We start from the raw sequence: 20,806 nt of genomic DNA, 5'->3' as shown, positions 1-20,806 counted from the left end.
CTTCAATGACCCGTCTTTGTTGTATTGTTAACTTAAGACAAGATCTGAACTTTTTTGGTTTAAGTTTACAACGATTTAAGCGAACACTAAATAAATAGTCCAGATCTTGTCTCGATGTCCCTTATGTTCGTCAATGCTTCTTTTCTTTTTTTGATGTTTTAAACTATTATTTTATCGTAATATTTAAACCCTATAAATTGTATACATGGACAATGTCCGTTAATAAAAAAATAAAAAAATAGTTGTAGGTATATTGTCGGCGTCGTAGTGTAATGGTCAGCGTGTTTACCTACCATGTGAGAGGTCTCGGGTTCGATTCCCGACATGGTAGATATGAAATATTTATTAAAAAGGCTGTTTTTTTTCGGGAGCGTAAGACTGATCGTCTTACCTTCATGTAACAAAAAAAAACAAGATACGCTGCAATTTATGTACCAATCAGTGCCTTATGCACCATTAAGTGCAGAAAAGTTATTATGATGATAAGGTATAAAACAAAATAATGCAATTAAACTTCGCATTAATAAAACAAAAATTTAAGGAATAACATTAAAAAAAAAAAACAAATTAGTTACTTTAATCATAATTATTTTTATTATATTTTTTATAACTTTTGTATGCTAGGGAAGCGGTTTGCTGATGAATGTCGACAAATCCAATGTGATGGTTTTTAAAAGAAATGAAAGTATGACTAAATGTGAAATCACTGTGAATGGGGTGGGGTTTATTTATTTATTTATTTTATTTATTTTATTTATTTGGATAACCAACAGCTATGATTATCATATATTTATATAACAAAACAAATAACAAATAAGCCAATTACAGGTTTTCACAAGTAGCATCACAGTAAGTTAAAAAAGATTCTCGAACATAAAAAGAATAGTAATTAAATGTAAATTTAAAAGAAAAGAAAAAAATACTACGAGTTATTTCGAAAGCAAACGCCGCACGTTATTAAGATTATTTTCAAATAAATCTATGTTAAATGATTTATTAATTACATTAAAATTATTAAAAGTTCGCCATAAATATGAATTTTGCCTATAATTAGATGAAACAAGAGGTATGTGAAGAAGAGGGTTATTTCTTAAAACTTTGGAAGGAACATTGATAGAAAGTTTGCAAAGTAGTTCAGGACAGTCAATTGAACCAGAGGCAATTTTAAGTAAATAAATTATATCCGCTATTTCACGACGTTTTTGCAGAGGCAGTAGGTGGTGTTTTTTACATATATGAATATACTGGTCAGATTTAAACTCAAGTTTCAACCGGAAACACATGAACTTTACGAATTTTTTTTGAATATTTTCAATGCGTGATATCTGCACATTGTACATAGGATTCCATATTTGTGATGCATATTCTAAGTTGCTTCGCACTAATGTACAGTAAAGGATTTTAAGTGTCTTTGCCATAGTGAACGACTTAGAGCTACGCATAACAAAGCCAAGCGCACGCGATGACTTTTTTATGATGCTGTCAACATGGGTGTCAAAAAGTAATTTACTATCATGGAAGACACCTAAATCCTTTACACATAATGAGCGTTGGAGGTTTTGACCCTTAAGCACATAGTTAGTACGTAAAAAATTTACTTTGCGACTAAATGTAATAACTGAACACTTAGAAGGATTAAGGTCCAAGCAGTTGGAGTTGCAGTAATCCTCTAGACGGTCGAGATCTGACTGCAGATCAAAGACGTCAGCTGGGGTCTTGATACTAACACAAGTAGATGAATTGGTGCATCTGGGAAGTATGTTTACTAGGGATGGAATGACTGAGCAAGATATTGAAAGGAGGGTTAGCGCCGGGAACAGAGTGAACGGTGCACTTAAATCAACCTTGGCAAATTAATGTTTGTCGCAAGAGGCAAAATAAGCAGTTCACAATGGAGTCCTGGTGCCGACCCTGGTGTATGGGAGCGAAGTATTCCCTTGGAAAAACAGGAATGAAAGTAGGCTAAGTGCTGTTGAAATACGATCTCTCGGGCGAACATGTGGTAAAATTATGTACGATAGATGCACAAATGTTGAGATTCGTACATCATGTAAGTCTGAGATAAGCATCATCGACAAAATCAAGAAAGAAGCTCTCCGTTGGTTTGGACCAAACTATCTCAGAGACCTTTTTTAATTCTGATTAATTATACCTGACTAAGATTTACACTGTCGCCTGATTTCGTCATTCTTAACCCTGTCATACATTGATTTCCCACACCTTTGCCTAAGAAACCGCTTTTTGACCGCTTTCACTCTGCTTTCATCCTTACTTTGCCAGTCCAAAATATATAAATACTTTTTCAAAAATAAACAATAAAGTTATACATTGTGGCTAAAAAGCGTAATTTTGTAAAACTTCCCACGGCGACTTACCTAAATCTTTGTACATGGTATTGGGTTATACTTTTTTTTTCGTTTTTTTATGTATTTTTTTCAAGCTTACATAGACATATTTTAAACAAGTTCACTATAAAAAAAAGAAACACTGATTCTTAAAGTATCTCATACATATACACAAAAAATATTATAATACTATGAACTATAGATCATTCACCGCACAATAACCACAACAGGTGCCAATTTGTGTCGTTCATGTTAATCTAAAACCTCAAGCCTTCGAGTACATTGCACTTTTCCAATGATTTTACTTTGTGCAATTCCTTTAGTAGGATGAATATTGAATGCTATAAAATAACAAAATTAAATGTCTAAAAATACCAGTGTAATAAAAATATTGATTCTGCATTCTTCGCAATATCAATCATGAGGATTGGTTTGCAGCAAAGCCCTGCAACTCGTCATCCGCTGCTTTCTATTTTCTGCAGCTCTCTTCAGATCAACATATAGGCGAAGTTCAAATCCTCGCACTCTTGCTCCAAATTCTCCCGTCAGGGGCGCCCTCTGTAATTTGTCCCCTCCACCATTCCCTCTATTTTAAGTATGGATTTTTGTGCAACAAATACGCTATTTAAAACTGTCACTCTCGCCACCCCATCCGATTGTAACGTACTCTAAAATTGATTGGCACAATGCAAAATAATTTTTTAAAAGTTCCTTTAAATTAATTATATTTCGAATTGTTATGAATATATACGTTAGTCATTTAAATTTATTTTTAATGTTTTCAATCTGCTGTTTCCACTTTGAATTTATAACCTAAGTATTTGACATTATTTCCCCTTTTTATGTATCCAATTATGATGTATCATAAAGAATTTACGTTTATATATCAATTACTTATACATATATGAGAGATAAAATTGATAAACATAAATATTTTGTAGCTTACTGATTAAAAAATCACCGCACGTTACTGCTATACAATACTAATCAGATCACGGATAACCTTTACTTTAACATCTTGCAAGTCCCCTTTTAATTTCTAAAATAAGTAAAGAAATATATAAAACAAATACAGTAATTTTTAGAAGAAGTTGGAGTAGTAAATTCAACGATTGTAATATAAAATTGATTAAACCCGTTTTGTGACGTAGTGAATTCATTGATGGTAAAACATGAATGAATAAAGATGAACACGACGTAGCATGATGACCTAATCTTACTAGTACAATTATACTGATTTACGATGCTATTATACAGGTGTATTTTACATAACTCATCTTGTTAAACCGGTTTGTACTCAATTCATAAATCGTGGCTATCAGGAGATGTGCCGCTTGGAAGATTTTTCTCACTAGGTCATTATACCGTGATGAGCATTGACCGTGTGACGAGAATCTCCGTTCGCACACATACACAATTTACAGTTTATGAATCAACTGCTTTATAGTGACGTCACTAGACATCTCGACTGTAGCGACAGGGTTCACACAAGAGAAAGAAAATATCGTCTATGTAAGTTCTATTCCGCAGATGTACTATTTTTCAAAATGTTACAAAAAAGGTCGAAAATCAATAATTTAAATGCAGTTTATTTTTAATTGTTGATTTATATTAGAATATCTATTTTTACTATCGTTTGCGTCTATATAAAGTTAATTGTGGAAGTTAAACTGCAAAATTCCTTATATTAATACGCAAATCGAGTACGTCTCATCCGCTGTATTGGATTCAGGGATTATTGTTGGATAATTTAGATTATTTATTTATTTTACAGAAACAAACAGTAGACAATGATATAATTATATTAAAAAGATACGGTTTCTAGACAGACCAGAGAAGTTTCTAAATAAAAATCATACATATTAGATTGTGGTACAACAATAGGGTGTGTTTATGTGTATTTGTGTGAGAGTGAGTGTAGAGGTGTGTTTATGTGTATGTGTGTAGGAGTAAGTGTTCAGGTGTGCGTAAGTGTGAGCATCATTAAATAGCATGTGAGAGCGTATTGCAGCCAGAAAGAATGAGTGTTAATTTATTTTTAAATAAATTAAAGGGCATGTTAAATATATCAATAGATGATAAAAAAGCATTATAGTTAGAGCAAGAACGAAAGAGGAAAAGAGTCTTGTGCATAGTCAGTGCTACAGACTGGCAGATGGAGTAAATACTTTTGTCTTTTTTGTCACGTGAAAGGGAACATTCAGATTAATTTTGGAGAGTATGTTAAAAGAGTCTACTTTATTAACACCCTTTTTGTAAAAGTCACCTTAAGTGAACAATAAATAAATATCTCAGAACGTCTTGCAGGTACAGGGCACATGGGCAATTTGAATTCTAGTTCACTGTTTCCAATTATTATAATACTTCAATTATAACAGACAGGAGCTAAATTTCAGCAAAAAATAGGGGTTAGTTTTCATAACAGGTCTTGCAGCTACTGAGCGCATTGACGGTTGAAATTCTTCATCCCATTTATAAAATTTAGGTATTTTATAGTTGATAACATTATATTGCAGCTAGATTACCAATCGTCTTGCAGATACAAAGCGCATGGACGAGTGGGATTCTAGCAACTTAAAATTATATCAACAAATTTATATATACACGGTATTGCTTTGTTTATTTAAGGAGGAGGGAAGATTTATTTTTGGTACTGAATTTAATCGAATGCAAGTAGTCTATTGGTCAATTTCAAAATCCAAATATATCAATCAATGCGGCTTGTCCCTTTGAATTGAAAACGTCAAAAATACGTATTTTGATATTTTTGGCTCAAACGCGGTAATGAACTTACATATACCATATTATTTTATTTATTTTTTTAGTTATTCAACTTTTTGTACATAATATTAATTCCACATTGGCGGGCTTATTACCAAATGGCAATTCCTTTCAACCAACTAATAAAATAAAAGTTTATTTTAAGTCATGTCAAGTTACAAAACATATTTAATTGAAAAAAAATGCCAAAGATACGTATATAAAAATATAAAAAAATAGTTAAAAGAAGTTTTTTTTTAAACTCATTAAGGATCTTGCAGATAACAATATTTACTTAAAGGCGTATTTATACTTTACAACAACAACAACAACAAACCATCACGCCGTTTCCCCGTAGGGATAGACAGAGAGGATAGAACGCCATAACACTCTATCTTGGCATACAGACCTCGCTTTCTCTACATTCATACATCTTCTCATGCACGCACGCCGATTATTCCTACTTTTGACATGTCCATCTTCAAGTATTTGATGGACTTGATCGTGCCATGTCTTCCTCGGTCTTCCTCGTTTTCTGCACTCATCAACATTTGCATCCTAGATCCTTTTAGCCGTTCTTTCGCCGTCCATTCGCTCTACATGTCCAAACCAACGCAGCACCCCTTTCTTGATTCTGTCAATAATGCATGTCTCAGCCTTACACACTTCACGGATCTCGACATCTGCGCACCTATCATACATCGTTTTACCACACATTCACCTGAGGGATCGCATTTCGACAGCATTCAACCCACTTTCATCATTATTTTTCCAATTCCATACTTCGCTCCCATACATCAGAACAGAAAAAAAAAATTAAACAAATCAACAACTAATCGCGAAAACTAATTTTTATTACAAATGTATCTATATTCTAAACTATTATGAGTCGGCCTCGTGGTGTAGTGGTCAGCGCGTTTGCCTACCATGCAAGAGGTCCCGGGTATGATTACCGACATGGTTGAAATGAAATATTGATTTAAAAGGGTGTTTTCATACTAGAATATTTCATAGTGCCTTGACTGGTACCTGAAACGTACTTTATTATTATTTTTTTATTTTTTTAATTATGTTAAACAACGGGAACAAATTGAAATTAATATAATTAGTATTACTTTATTTACTGTGTTTGCTTTACAGAATTTATTTCATAAGCTTTGCATTTTTTGTTTATATGCTTACTTTTTTCTCTTGCATACCTTTGTTATTATTGTTTTTTTTTTACTTTGTTAAAACTTTTTATAATATTATATATTATATTTTTTCTGTATTTATTATTTAATATGTTAGCGTGTATTTTATTTTTATTTTTTGTAAATGCCTTTTGGGCCTTAATGAACAAAATAAATAAATAAATAAATTACATAATACTTAGGGTACAATATGAGCCCGTTCCGGGTAAAGTGAACTAACTGTCAAAACCGTTAAACTTTTATATTTTGTATTATGTAGGAATATGTAATTTTCAATACTTAATCAGACTTAATCACGTAGAGTTATTGTTCCATGTCTGTTAATTATAATCTAAATTTATATATATATATATATTTATAAATCACATATCACAAAGTATTTTACAGGTATAAAACATTAAATTACATTCCCAGGAGTTTTTTTTTTTTTTTTTAAAAAACCTTTATTTTAACATAAATAAACAATACATTCAGTAGAAAAATGAAACACTTAAGGTTGAACTTACCAAAAAAAAGTCTAGCTCTTGTGTTTGGCAAGTTTACAAAATAACATAAAAATAAAACATAAAATGCAAAACAAAATAATAAAATAAATAAAAAATTAAACAATTTTAAAAATTGAGAAAATATAACACTAAAAAAAAAATTTAAAAAAATATATATAAAAAAAATATATATTAAATAAAAACACAAAATTTGTAAACACGGGCACATATTAAACATACATCTCTTTTTTTAAAATACAGTTAATGTTAATGTCAAGATGTCAAGAGTTATGTCAAGAAGCTTTTCTTTAATTTATCCTTAAATTTTTCGTCATTTATTTCTTGACGTAGATTTTGAGGTAAATTATTGAAAAGCTTCCGTCCTACGTAAGTATAATGATGTTTGGCCGTGGTAGTTTTGATTCTCGGTAGAGCGAGGCATCCTGTTCTCAACCTTCCCGTAATACGGTCCGATGGGAGGCTATCCTTATGCACCTGGAGCATACAGCACTTTCCGTAGATATCCTCCACTCTTAAAACATTAAATTCTTTGAACAGTTCGGTAGTTGAGAACAAGGATGGTTTATAAAGTATTATTTTGATGATTTTTTTTTGTAGAATTTTTAAGGGTCTAAGATGAGCGTTATAAGCCCCCCCCCATCCAACTATTGCATATTGAATGATTGACTGTACTAGAGCATAATAAACTGTCTTTAATTGATCCGTCGTTAAAATACCTCTAAGCTTTAAAAATATGTGGAATAATTTTCTTAGTCTTTTGCACATTGAATCTATTTGTTCTTTCCATTTAATATTTTGGTCGATTATTATTCCCAGATTTTTTCCCATTTCATCTTAGATTTTTTTTTTTTTTTTTTATTAAGTTTTATTCATTTTAACAAGTAAATAACATACAAAATTGTATTTTTGTTCCCGCAAAGCCGAAGCTTGTCTGCGGGTTACATTACATTTTTTTTTTTTTTTTGGTCAGGGTAACACATTGAGAAAAACAGTTTGTATGGTCTCCGCAGTTTTTGTCGTGAGATTTTAGGTCTATATGGTTATGTCTATTTCTATTGTTTAATGTGAATGTTAGGTAGTGGGTTTTTTCTGAATTCATTGTCAAGTAACTTTGATCCAACCACTCTTTAAAAACTTTTAAGTCTTTATTAGCCATTTTATTAAGCTCATTCCAAGTTTTTTCATTAAAAATCATCACAGTATCATCGGCGTAAGAAATGATTTCGCCTTTAAGTGGTAAATTGAACATTATATTGACATATATTATAAATAGTATAGGACCTAGAATAGTACCTTGTGGGATGCCAAAACAGGAGGAAACTGAATCGCTCAATGTTTTGTTTATCCTGGTGTACTGGATTCTGTTTTTTAAGAATTCTTCTAACCACACAAGAACCGTTCCACCAATCCCATAAAATTTCAATCTGTTTATCAGTCTGACGTGTGATACACTGTCAAAAGCTTTTCTTAAATCCACAAATATTGCAAGTACCTTATTACCCTTGTCCAATGAATCGTATATTATTGACGTTAATTTGGCTATGGCATCTTGAGTGCTTATATTTTCTCTAAAGCCATACTGGTTACCGTTAAGTATGTTATTTTCTTTTAGATAAATTAACAGTTGCTTTTTGACTACTTTTTCAAAAATTTTGGCAATATTTGATAGAAGAGAAATTGGACAATAGTTGGTAAGTTCTTCGTGATCTCCGTTCTTATACACTGGGATTACTATAGTTTTTTTATAGTTTTTCGGAAAAACTCCATTTTTCAAGCTTGTATTTACAATATGAGTAATTGGTTTAGTTATAAAAGGTAACAGAGCTTTGATTAATGGGACAGTTACATAATCAAAACCAGGACTGGCAGAGTTTCTTAGACTATTAATGTGTTTTTTAATTTCATCTTCTTCTTGTTAAAAAAATCTTAAAATTAGAAGAAGTTACAAAAATAATAATTTAGAACACGATCACAATACTAGAGAAAAGAACAAAATTAGACTTCCATTTAGGAAAAAGGCAAAGTCACAAAATTCAATTTTATTTGAAGCAATTAAAAAGTACTACGAAATGGAAAAAAATATTTATCAAGAAAAAAACAGATCAAAATTTAAAATAATGGTCAAGACATATGTGATAAACAATTTATAAATTAAATATATTTGCAATGTTATTATTAGAACACACATAACAATATGTATGATATGTGTGCCCTACTTTAAGATTTAAATAATAAAAATAAAAAAGAATACAGATATAGGTAAATAAACGGTTCGCAATTCAAATCAACAAAATATTATTTAAATATATCAATTTGAAGACAGTTAATTGATACACTGCCTTTTAAAATTCAACGGTGTTTGAAATATATCTAGCGCATTTGCAAACGAATGAATTCTCTTTATTGGCGAGTGTGCACTTTGTTGTAGACACATTATTATACATGTTGTAGATTTTAAATTTTTTAATTTTAAATTTTTTGTTTATCCAGAAAAACAACAGCAATACAAAAAAAATACACAACAATTATAAAAAAAACATAAAATAAAGCCAAATCAGTTTTCCACATAAATACAATTATAAAAATCCAGTTCAGATAGATATAATTCATAGAAGTGCCTGTGTACGAGTTTTTTTTTTTCTTGTGAGGATGCGTGTGTAAAAAAGTGGAGTGTGGTTTTGGTAGGTATGTGAATATGTGTGTGATTGTATATGGGTGTGAGGGTAGGTTTGGGAACAGGGTAAGTGTGTGTTTGATATGAGTGAATAGAAACAATTTAAATTTATAATGTAAAAATATTATTTATTTTATAAAGAAACATTTTTTTTTCAAATAATAGTTTTTAATTTTGGTTTTAAAAGTGAATTTACTGCAGTTAAATATGTCTATGTTATTGAAAAATAAATTATAATTTCGCGTCAAGCGAATCAGAGGAGAGTTCTGTGCATAGTTGGTGCGAACTGTAGGTACATGAAGATCCATTTATACTTCATTAATTTCTGTGGATATGTGTAAATGGTTTTATTGTCTGTGTATTTTGCTTACTATTGTAACATGTAGTACTGCTGATATCTTCAATAAATAAAATCAAAACTTAAATTAAATGATAAAATTAAGAATAATAAATAAATTAATTGACGTATGCGGATTTAGTGCGTATCGAATGTAATAATATGTGTAACGTGTGTTATTAAAATAAGTACCAAATCGATTCAAGGTTTTTATTAACAGATTTAAATAAGCTCTTATGGCGTAACATAATTTTATTTCCTCTATCGACATCAAATTTGTATTATGACATGGTGTAACCATAAACATTGTTTTCCTATCAATTCCAACGCCCTAATACTTGCAATTGGAAAATGAAATACTTTTCAATATTCTAATTTTCCCCATATCCGGGCGAATGGAGAATACAGTTCTGTGCACTGACGAATAATAAATTTTAATGAAATAATTGAACCGTTGTGTACAATCACGACATATATATAAATTATATATTGTCACTACATATCGCACCTTCAGGACAAAAACGACTTAACTAAAAAAAAGCTTTTTTTTTTTTTTTAATATTTATTTTTCAAAAATATTTACAAAATAGTCTTAAATTAAAGTCCTTCTGAGTTGCATACATACAACTCGTCAGCAGGTTCTTATAAATTACATCGATTATTTACACTTAACCTACATTAACAATAATTTTACTTGAAAAACAATTACAGATTACATTATTAAAAATTAAAAACTATCACTAATACAAAAAACTTTTTTCTAATAACCATAATTTGAGCAAACGTCGCACTCTTGTATTTTACTCAGTATTTTTAATATTATTTGGTAACATGTTAAATATTTTAGGTATACTGTATTGCACTGTCCTTTTGCCATATTTATTGCAGTATCTAGGAACAGCTAGCCCTTCCATACTAGTAAACCTGGTGTTGTAATCATGAACCAACTTGAGTTTATACTCGGAGTGTGACGCATGCTGACAAATTAATTTGTACCAAAGTAGAGCCCTAACAGATAATTTATTTACAGATTTATACATTAATGATATTGAAATATTGTGTCTTTGGCGGTATACATCTTTATGTAGTAGCAATTTGATCATAGAATTTGGCAAGGTTTGAATAAAATTAATATAAGTTTCTCTTGATAACCCCCAGGAAGTTATGGCGTATCGTATAATTGATAAATAAATAATTCGTTAAGTATTAACAGGGACATAATATTTTAATATGTACATTCTATTACTTATTGCTCTTAATCGTTTACACAATTTTCTAATATGTACATCCCTTTTAAAATTACAATGAGTTAAGAACATAAAACGTTATAAACTTAATCTATTTTATTTTTTATTTATTTATTTACATACATAAGTATAGTGTACATTATTTGAGACATAAGTCCCAACTCTATGGGGCTTAAAATCCTGTGTTGAGATGGGACGAGCAATTAGTTGACACAGATACATGATTATATCAAGCATTCACATTCTATCACTTCTTCACAATATTTTTAATAATCCCACTTCGCCTGTTTATCTGAGAGAGCTCATCCTACCTCTTTCACAACACGGACTATCTCTTCGTTCTAGTAACGAGAGAACCCTTTTAATACCCTGCCATTGCTCTAATTTTCTTGCCTCCTCTCTCACAGTAGTAGCCGCTCGATTGTGGAATAATCTACCCACTAATGTTAGAGACGCCCCTTCTTTATTTACATTTAAGTCAAGATTGAAATGTCACTATCTAAATATTTAAATTGTTCCTTTATCCTTCTTCTTTTCTTCCCATCCCCTCTCTTCTCTTCATAGTATAGTGTTAATATTTTTTTAAATGTATATTTATTTTTGTTAATCTTTGCTTTTTGTTCGACCAGAAGTGTGTGAGTGCTTCTTTTAGGTACACTTGTCTCATATCCAGCACCTTTATGTATTGGAACAACTGTTCAGACGTTATGACTCAGAAAATTTAGATTCCGCGTCAGTACGAAAGCGACGCAATAAGTGTTGTGTTCACTTTGCTGTGTGAAGGACGCAACGCCGACAAACATATAGTGACTGAAAGCCGATCGAGTCAATTTAATTTCGATGCAAATGGCATGTTTATTTAATTTTTTTAAATGTTCAAACGACCAATTTAGCTTTGTGATTGTTTTGTTCCGACTAATTGATAATCTTAGTGACTTATTTACGTTTATGTCATTTAGTGAATAAATAAAAATATGTATTGAGTGACCTTATCTGACCTTATAAAAGTTATGTCCTTATTATATTTATCAAAGTGTTTTGATTTGTTTTTTTTTTCATCACACCACGAAGGCCTTCTCGCTACTATCCGTGGCCCTGTTATAGGTTCTGTCGGATATACAGATCTGGTGGCTTCTGAAAAGAATTTCGAGGCTTTTAAAAAGTTTTGTAATCATTTCGGCGAATTGATCATGTACAACAACAACAACAACAACAACAACAAACCATCACGCCGTTTCCCCGTAGGGGTAGGCAGAGAGGATAGAACGCCATAACACTCTATCTTGGCATACAGACCTCGCTTCCTCTACATTCATACATCTTCTCATGCACGCACGCCGATTATTCCTACTTTTAACATGTCCATCTTCAAGTATTTGATGGACTTGATAGTGCCATGTCTTTCTCGGTCTTCCTCGTTTTCTGCATCCATCAACATTTGCATCGTAGATCCTTTTAGCCGTTCTTTCGCTGTCCATTCGCTCTACATGTCTAAACCAACGCAGCACCCCTTTCTTGATTCTGTCAATAATGCATGTCTCAGCCTTACACACTTCACGGATCTCGACATTTGTGCACCTATCATACATCGTTTTACCACACATTCGCCTCATTGAAGAATTCACTTCCCTCTTTTCTCAATCCAATGAAGTACATAAAATGTCCTTCTTGATTACTTTTTTTCAGCACAAAGATGCTAAGGCTACCAGATTTCAGAGAGCTCTTTCGGGCAGCTTTTCTCGTTTGAAAACGAGCAAATTTTCCGTGTACGAGTATGTGGCCACCGCCGAGGATACTTATGTCCTCAGATGCGGTGTGCGGTATGTGGTGGACAAGCTGTATTATGTTTAATATGGCATGTTTCAAAATTATTTAAAATAGACACCTCGGTGAGAATGATGTAAAAATAATACATAGATTGTGAAAAACAATGCAAAACTAAACAGTCCATAGCGGGACGTCCATATTTCTCTCTCCAAAGTGTTCTACATCTTTTTTTTAATAATGTTTAAAATATCGTTGTTTATTCTCTTATTGAGATTTATTTACAAAAACTGCAGTAGGTACTTAAGTTCTGTAAGATTTAAGAATTCAATTATTTCAGAATCGTGAGATTTTTTTTCATTCATTTTTTATACTAAAAAAAAGAGGAAATAAAATGTGATAGATAAGTGGGATGTCAAATTAAAACTTAGCTTATACTTTTCTTTTCCGTTTAGATTCACAAATCGTGATTCTTTTTGTAAGAGATCTTTAGTAAGTACAAAAAATAAAAGAATAGATTTTATATCATTCGATTTATTTCGTTCATTGACTTTTATTTCAGAAATTACACAATTGATATGGCAGACTATTGGTCAGCCGCTTAGTAAAACTTAAGCGACTAAAAGACATTTAGAAAATCTGAATTAATATTCATACAATATACAATGGGTATTTACATCGCGAGTATAACAACTACAATACATTAACGCTGGGTCTCTCTGACACGAAGGGGTCGTGAGTTTACCACCAATGTCCATGGGCGCCGTGGGAAGCGGCGGCCTTAGCGGCGAAATGGGCGGCCTTGGCGTGGGCGACTTCAGGGGTGTCCACAACGCGACCGTCGTGTCCCAGAGGAGCGCCACCATGGGCCCAAGCGCCATGAGCGTACAGACCATGAGCGCCGTAGACGGAGGGAGCGCCGTAAACGTGAGCGCCGTAAAGCCCGTGAGCGCCGTGGAGAGCGTTGGCTTTAGCGGCGAAGTGGGCGGCCTTGGCGTGGGCGACTTCGGGGGTGTCGATCACGTTTCCGTCGTGTCCTAGGGGGGCGGCTCCATGGGCCCAGGCGCCGTGGGCGTATCCTCCATGGGCATACACGGAGGGGGCGTAAGCTCCGTAGAGGCCGTGGGCGCCGTGGGTGGCGGCGGCCTTGGCGGCGAAGTGTGCGGCCTTGGCGTGGGCGACCTCGGGGGTGTCTACCACACGTCCGTCATGTCCGATAGGGGCGGCGCCGTGGTGGGGGCTCCACAGGGCGAGTCCGTGAGACCAGGAAGCTGAGGCGAAGGCGCCCAGGCACAGGAAGGTTGCGAAAAACTGTAAAAAAAAAATTATTAAAGAGAACATTTAATGAAAAAGCATCCTTTTTTACTGAACGCACGCTCAAAAGTACACTGTGTTATGTCTCAATCAGACATTTTCGAGAAGAGCTAAAACAATAAAAAAAATTGATTTTAATGCTCGTTATATAATGTTGACGAATAATGCCAAGTATTTTTGTGGTATTTGCTCATTTGACTGTTAAAATATAAGACAAACATAATAGCTTCATAATTTCGTAGTGTTTTTCTCTCCACTTTACTCAATTGATTTCTAAGTCCAGTGAAGTTTGTGCTATCTCTCGCTTTAAAAAAATGTAGAGGTACGTGACTGTTCTTCTAAGAATGTGTAAAAACGTTAAAAAACTGTATTTATGACTCAAAACAGAAAAAAATAGACCAATGATAGCGTAATTCTACGGGCGCGATAGCATTGACACGATATAATATAAATAAAATTATCGAAAATTATTTTATTATTGTAAAAAACAAGAAAAATTTAATAAGGTCCCAAACGAAATCCTTGAAGTACTCCGCTTAAGCGCAAAGTAATATCAAGCAGTAACAAATACCCCAATAGTTATGTTTAATTCGGTTTGGATACCTCAGTGGTTTGGCCGCTGATTTGCTGGCCCCATCGATTCCTTGTTCGATTCCCGGTAAGACCGTAATAATTTAGAGATATATTTCTAAAGCCATTTCTCGAGGATATTTTGAGGTATAATTAATCACCGTCTTATGACCTTTTCGTATATTGTAGTGAAAATTAAATAAATTGATTTGAGTGAAATCTTTAATGGAGTTAAGATATAATTATTTATTAACTTACATTATATTGGATGATTAAACTAAGATTTCGAATGGTAATTCAGTTAATTATATATTTTTTTTCAGTTCTGTTATAGATAAACAACATTAAGGCATCTTAATAACTTAATAAAGTTCTTAAATTATTATAAATTAAATTATAAACGCTTAAATTACTACATTAACCGTAAAAAAATAAACATCCTTAATCAAAATAAATACTAAAATCAAATACGCAACTTAAAAGAGAGTGATTTATAAGGCAATATTTTGAGTTTGTCCAAATTTTTGTTGACGAGGACTCGATTCAACTCTTCGGAGAGCTGTTAATAATTATGAGGGTCATAAGCCCTGTAAATGCCTAGACTTCTGTATTACCTTCTCTAAAAGGTTCTTCAACACTGTTGCAATTGTTTATTTATAAGGCTTTGAAACTTACGCGCACGACTTTTCCGAAGACACAAAGCAAAAACTTTTTGTAACAACGCTATATTTTTCTGTGTCTGTTTCGAATAATTTATTGACTATGCAATCGTTCTTAATACTGTAGACTTTTTACATATTATTGTTCCTAGAATTTGACATAATAATTTATCAAACAGATTCGTGCTAAAAGTATCAATAAATAAAAGCATATAACAATGACATTGAACCGGGAACTAGTTCACCAAAACGCGAAATAGATTTTTTCAACAATGAAAATTCAAAATAAGCATAAAAAACTTCTATCTTTGATCACGTTTTACAACGACTTACGGTTTCATAATGATAATATTTACAATCAAACAAATATGTATGCGAAACTTTATATTATAATCATTATGTAATAATAATATAAAAATCACTAAACTGATTCTTTATTTGCATCAACCAGTTTTATAGATTATACGTCATTCGAAAAAAAATTTTCTGCTCCACAAGATATTGTGTATGTTTTCACCATACTTACATTATTTTATTTGATAACAAGCCTTTAAAATGGAATGTTAAGCAGACGATAGTGAGCATTTTCGACACCTACTTGTGTTCGCGTTCAATTGAGATAATAAAGCTGCTCGCGATATATGCGCAGTGTGCGCACGGTGGAGATGCTATGAATTAGTGATAAATTTGTTGAAAAATAATTAAGGAAAGGTACATTATTAACTAATTTGTTGCAATTTTTTTTGTTGGGTCCTCGTGTTTTTTTCATTTGAAAAAAAATCGGACACAACTTATGTTAACACCTAATAAAACGTGTTTTTTTTCTATTTTTCTTTTTTTTGTGTTGTTTTTAAACGTCACGGTTATTTTTTTTGTTTAAGTTTTTATTGAAGTGCATGTTTAGAGCCGGAGACGTTCTTTTATCTTTGTTTCAAAATGTTTTCCTGGATATTGTGGTAGAAGTGACGTCGTATTTTAGTATTTGCATGTTTGTAGCGAGAGTCCTGACGAAGAAATATGTATCAAAAGTGGTAGACATTAAAAAGTCAGTAAAAGATTTAAATAAGTATTATTTAATTAAAATCTATAACCTACTTCTACTATCTATCAAAACAATTGGAAACGAGAAAATGTTAAAAAAGGCTATAAAAAAATGGATAGTGGAGCTAGCTAGAAGTAAAATGAATTGTCTTATTAGCCCAAACTAATATTGAATCAACTGCTCCACAAATGTATAGCTTATGTTATGTTTTGGTTCTTTCATTGTGCGTTTTTTAATATAAATAATATAGATGTACATAAATTAATTATAAACATAAATACGTAGTGTTTAAAACTGTCTGAACATTTTGTTAATTATCTCTAATTATTAAGTCGTCTTTGTTTGTTCTCAAATGTAAAAATATATTTAAAAAGCATATTGTTAAGTGTCTGTCTTCAGCACGGGTAACCCCAGTGAGGTCACATTATTTGTTATTATTAATCATAGTTTATAATGGAATCAATATGAATAAACAAATAAAAATACTAATATGCACCAACCTGTTAATACTTTGAATGTATAATTAAGTAATTACATTTTATGTTCATTCAATCAAATTAGTTTAATTTTAGTGAAACATATTTAAAACTTGCCTTTCAAAGGACGACAGGAATTCGCTTCAAGATAAACAAACTAGCCAGAAGTCAAACTGTCACTTAAAAAACCCCAACTTATTTGTGTAACGCTGACTACCGAGAGAAGCAGAAAAAAAACAAAAGCACACTTTGGGATACCAGTCATTTGAAAAAAAACTCTTTTTAAAATTTCTGTAGGTGGGTAAATTAATCTTAAATTTCACATGCCAAAAATAATGCTTAAACAAATGCATTATGCTTAAACAAATGCATTATGCTTAAATGACATTTTCACTTTTTTGAAAATACGATTTTATTATTTACGATCGTTTCCGGATATTAAGCTAACTGTATTTTACATTGATTGACATATTTGTTAATTTATAATACGTATAAAATATTAGTACAAACGTGTCAGATAGAGATGAAAAATTAAAATAAAACCGCATACTTTTCAATGATCTTGTTTTTTTGACATGCCTGTCTTAAATGGTGATTGGCACACCTACATCTAAATAATAATAAAATATATTCCTTAGGAATCAAACAGCATAACCGTGATAATGCAAATATATGATTCTTATATTAAATTTTACTCGTCCATTCACCTGTCTGACGTTATAATAAAATGAGATGTTTTGCTTTGAAACTAAATGTGCACGCCATTGTTTTAAAGTCATGGAAATTAGAAAAAAAATGTATCTGTAAAAAATCTTAATTGCTTCAATACATTCGATTTACCGTGAGATTTTCGTACAAAATATATACGATGTTTGTATCTTATTTTTATCATTATGTCTTTTTAATTGCTGTCGTATTTATCTTTCGTGAATGAAATCTTGGATTTTATTCGCGAATGCATCAACATAATGTAATGATAAGAAAATATGTTTAACAATGTTTTGAGTATGTTCAAATGTTTGCACACTGGATGGATTTCATCCCTAGGGAATTATTCATATTTTAATTTGTTGCAACAGAGAAGGAAAACATTTCCTCAGAAGGTAATATGAAAGTCTAGGCATTCACAGGGCTTGTGACATATCATTGGCTGGTTTAAGTGGCCACTTTACACACTGTGTAACATTCACGTTTTTGAACATCCACATTTCCTGAGCTCTTCCATCTATTGACTTTGGACGAAACCCAGCCAGTCTGCAAGCATCTGGACATACTTAAAACATTAAAGATTTAACTACTTGGTAAAAAAAGAAGTCTGAAATTGGAAAATTGTTTTCAGGCGTTGCCTAGTAGGTGAATTGGTTCAGCCGGATGAATCTCACCTACATGATAAAGGCTTCAGCTCTTCTACTTTACAAAATTCAACAGATGAAAGAGTTGAGAAAATGTGAAAGAAATTTTAAAACATTGGCAGGATTGTGAATGGTACACTGTGTAATGTAAAGTGGCTACTTAAGCCAGCCAATGACAGGTCATAAGCCCTGTAAATGCCCAGCCTTCCATATTCCCTTCTCGAAACTGTTTTCTAATTTTTCTTAAACAAAAAAAAAGGATTTGGTGATCGTGGTTAAGACGCTTTACCACTACGTCTTTTTATAAATATTTTGTTAATTTTTGTAACATATTTTTCCATCTATTTCTCTTTCTCTATTTTATAATTGTTTGGCGTAAGATGTTATGTTTGATATGTACAACTTGGTTTAGTAAAATACATTATAAAATTATATACCAGCAAACAAAGGATGGATGTCAATGATTATGTGTCATAAACTAACGATGAAATATGACGGCAGTTCAAATGATCTACATTTCTGTTTAATAAAATTAGGCATAAATGATCTACTATCCAAGATAAATGAACAAGAAAAAAAATACGTTAAGGAGAAAAAAGTGTAAATGTTAGTTAATTACTGGAAATAAAGCGACACTGTAATATTAATGAAAATCATTTTAAATGGTCAACACCAGAATACGCTTAACATATTACAACAGAGATAAAGAACATTTAAGAGAAGTTAATATAGAAGTCTAGGCATCTACAGGGCTTATGACCTGTCAATGGCTGGTTTAAGTGACCACTTTACACACTGTGTAACATTCACAATTCTGCCCATATTTGAACATCTATATTCCTTCAATTCTTTCATCTGTTGATGTTTGTGAAGTTAAAGAGCTGAAACCTCTATTTATGCGGGTGAGATTTATCTAATTGAATTATTTCACCTGCATACTAGGCAACGCCTGAAAATGTTATTTTTTTCAATTTCTATACTTCTTCATGGACCAGGTAATTTATCAACAATATTTTGAGTTTGTCCAAATTTTTGTAGACAAGCACTGGATTCAACTCCCTGGGGAGCTGTTTATATTAACATATTACAACAATTATCTTCTTAAATGTTCTTCTTAAATCTTAAATGTTCTTCATCTCTGTTGTAATATGTTAATATAAACAGCTCCCCAGGGAGTTGAATCCAGTCCTTGTCTACAAAAATTTGGACAAACTCAAAATATTCCAGTATACGCTATTTAAATGTAACATTTTTTTGTATTCATAAGTTTATTTTAATGTCCAAAAGGTTTGAAAACTTATAAACTTAATATCTCAAAACTTTATTTTTTTCATTCATTTCCTTCCTTTATTTAAATTAGGTTTGAGCATTTAAAACGATTAATTATGGCAGTATGACCTACATGTTTAGACTGCCACCCAAATGATTAAGAAAAACATTTGATAATTTATGATATATCAATTTTATATGTCCTTCAATATGTGTACTTCCACACACCAATAAATAACTGATTATTGCAAGTTTATTAATTAGTTATTAAAACGGTTTTACAGATATCGTTATTATAAAATATGTAATCGGCAGATTTAAAGTCCGTGAAAAAAGTTTTTTTTTTAAACGATTTTGATTTATTTAATGCGTTTATATCACAACATATTATATACGCACTTACTTACTTATTTTTACAAATATATTTTAAATGTAAAGAAAGTGACCCATTCAAAAACCCTTTTTTGTTTTATTTTGTAATTATTATCAATAAATTATTTATCTTAATACATTTAACTTATGTATTTGTCTGTTTTTTTATCAACGGCATTAAGTTTATTGGAAGCAGAAATAAAGCTAATTATTTTATAACCAAAAAGTAATACTTATTAATTGAATTACCTCAAATTTATTTTGTAATAAAAACATACATAAATTTATATGGTACTGTGAAATAATTTGGTTAAAAAAATTAAAGGTTATTTTTTTTTTTTAATAAAGTAAAAATAATCCATATAACTTTAAACTATGTTGAGTTATCAAGGAAATAAACGTTTTAACATGTAAATATCTTAATATTCCTAAAAACGCCATTCATATTAATAATTTATTTAACTTTTTAATTGGCCCAGATAAGTTTTGATACAATTAGTTGTTTAGATAAAACTTAAATTAAAAAAAAAACACTTAAGAACTTTGAAATACTAGAAAAAAATTACAATTAATAAACGGAAGATGACAAATTAGTTACTTCTTGCTTTGGATTCACAAAATTATTCAGTCATAAATAAAATCCTCACATTTATATCTACAGTTTAATAAATGATGCTTCTGTATTTTTTTCAAGTTGATTTAATGTTCACAAAGTAAACGCAGAGAGGATAAGCGGTATGCAAGATAATTTGTCACTAAATTTAATCACTGTAACAAGCAATTATCCTCTGATAGCAAACAAACTAATGAACGGATCAATGAAATAACTCACCAGAGCGTTCATGATTGTCTTGTGTGAGCCTTTTCTGAAGAGAAAACTGCTTATGATCCGAGGGAAGACCGCGCAGAGGTTATATACTTGGGTC

The 20,806-nt window shown here is 31.5% G+C and overlaps 1 protein-coding gene across 1 annotated transcript in view; it reads right to left on the bottom strand.

The window, feature by feature from the left end:
- LOC148285640 (uncharacterized) overlaps positions 1-20,806 on the bottom strand; it is a 31,401-nt gene extending 10,595 nt beyond the window's left edge. Inside the window, exons 1-2 of the mRNA XM_088242607.1 lie at positions 20,713-20,806; positions 13,572-14,137 (exon numbers count right to left, since the gene is read on the bottom strand). Of these exons, the coding sequence (XP_088098733.1) occupies positions 13,572-14,137; positions 20,713-20,724 (578 nt within the window). The 5' untranslated portion in view covers positions 20,725-20,806. The remainder of the gene's footprint in view (positions 1-13,571; positions 14,138-20,712) is intronic.

This window comes from Micrasema longulum, unplaced genomic scaffold (genome assembly GCF_059751315.1).
Source record: "Micrasema longulum isolate JH-2025_06_02 unplaced genomic scaffold, ASM5975131v1 h1tg000018l, whole genome shotgun sequence".
In the NCBI taxonomy this organism is placed as follows: domain Eukaryota; kingdom Metazoa; phylum Arthropoda; class Insecta; order Trichoptera; family Brachycentridae; genus Micrasema; species Micrasema longulum.
Note: the sequence above shows the minus strand (reverse complement) of the source record. Positions and strands in the feature narration are given on the sequence as shown.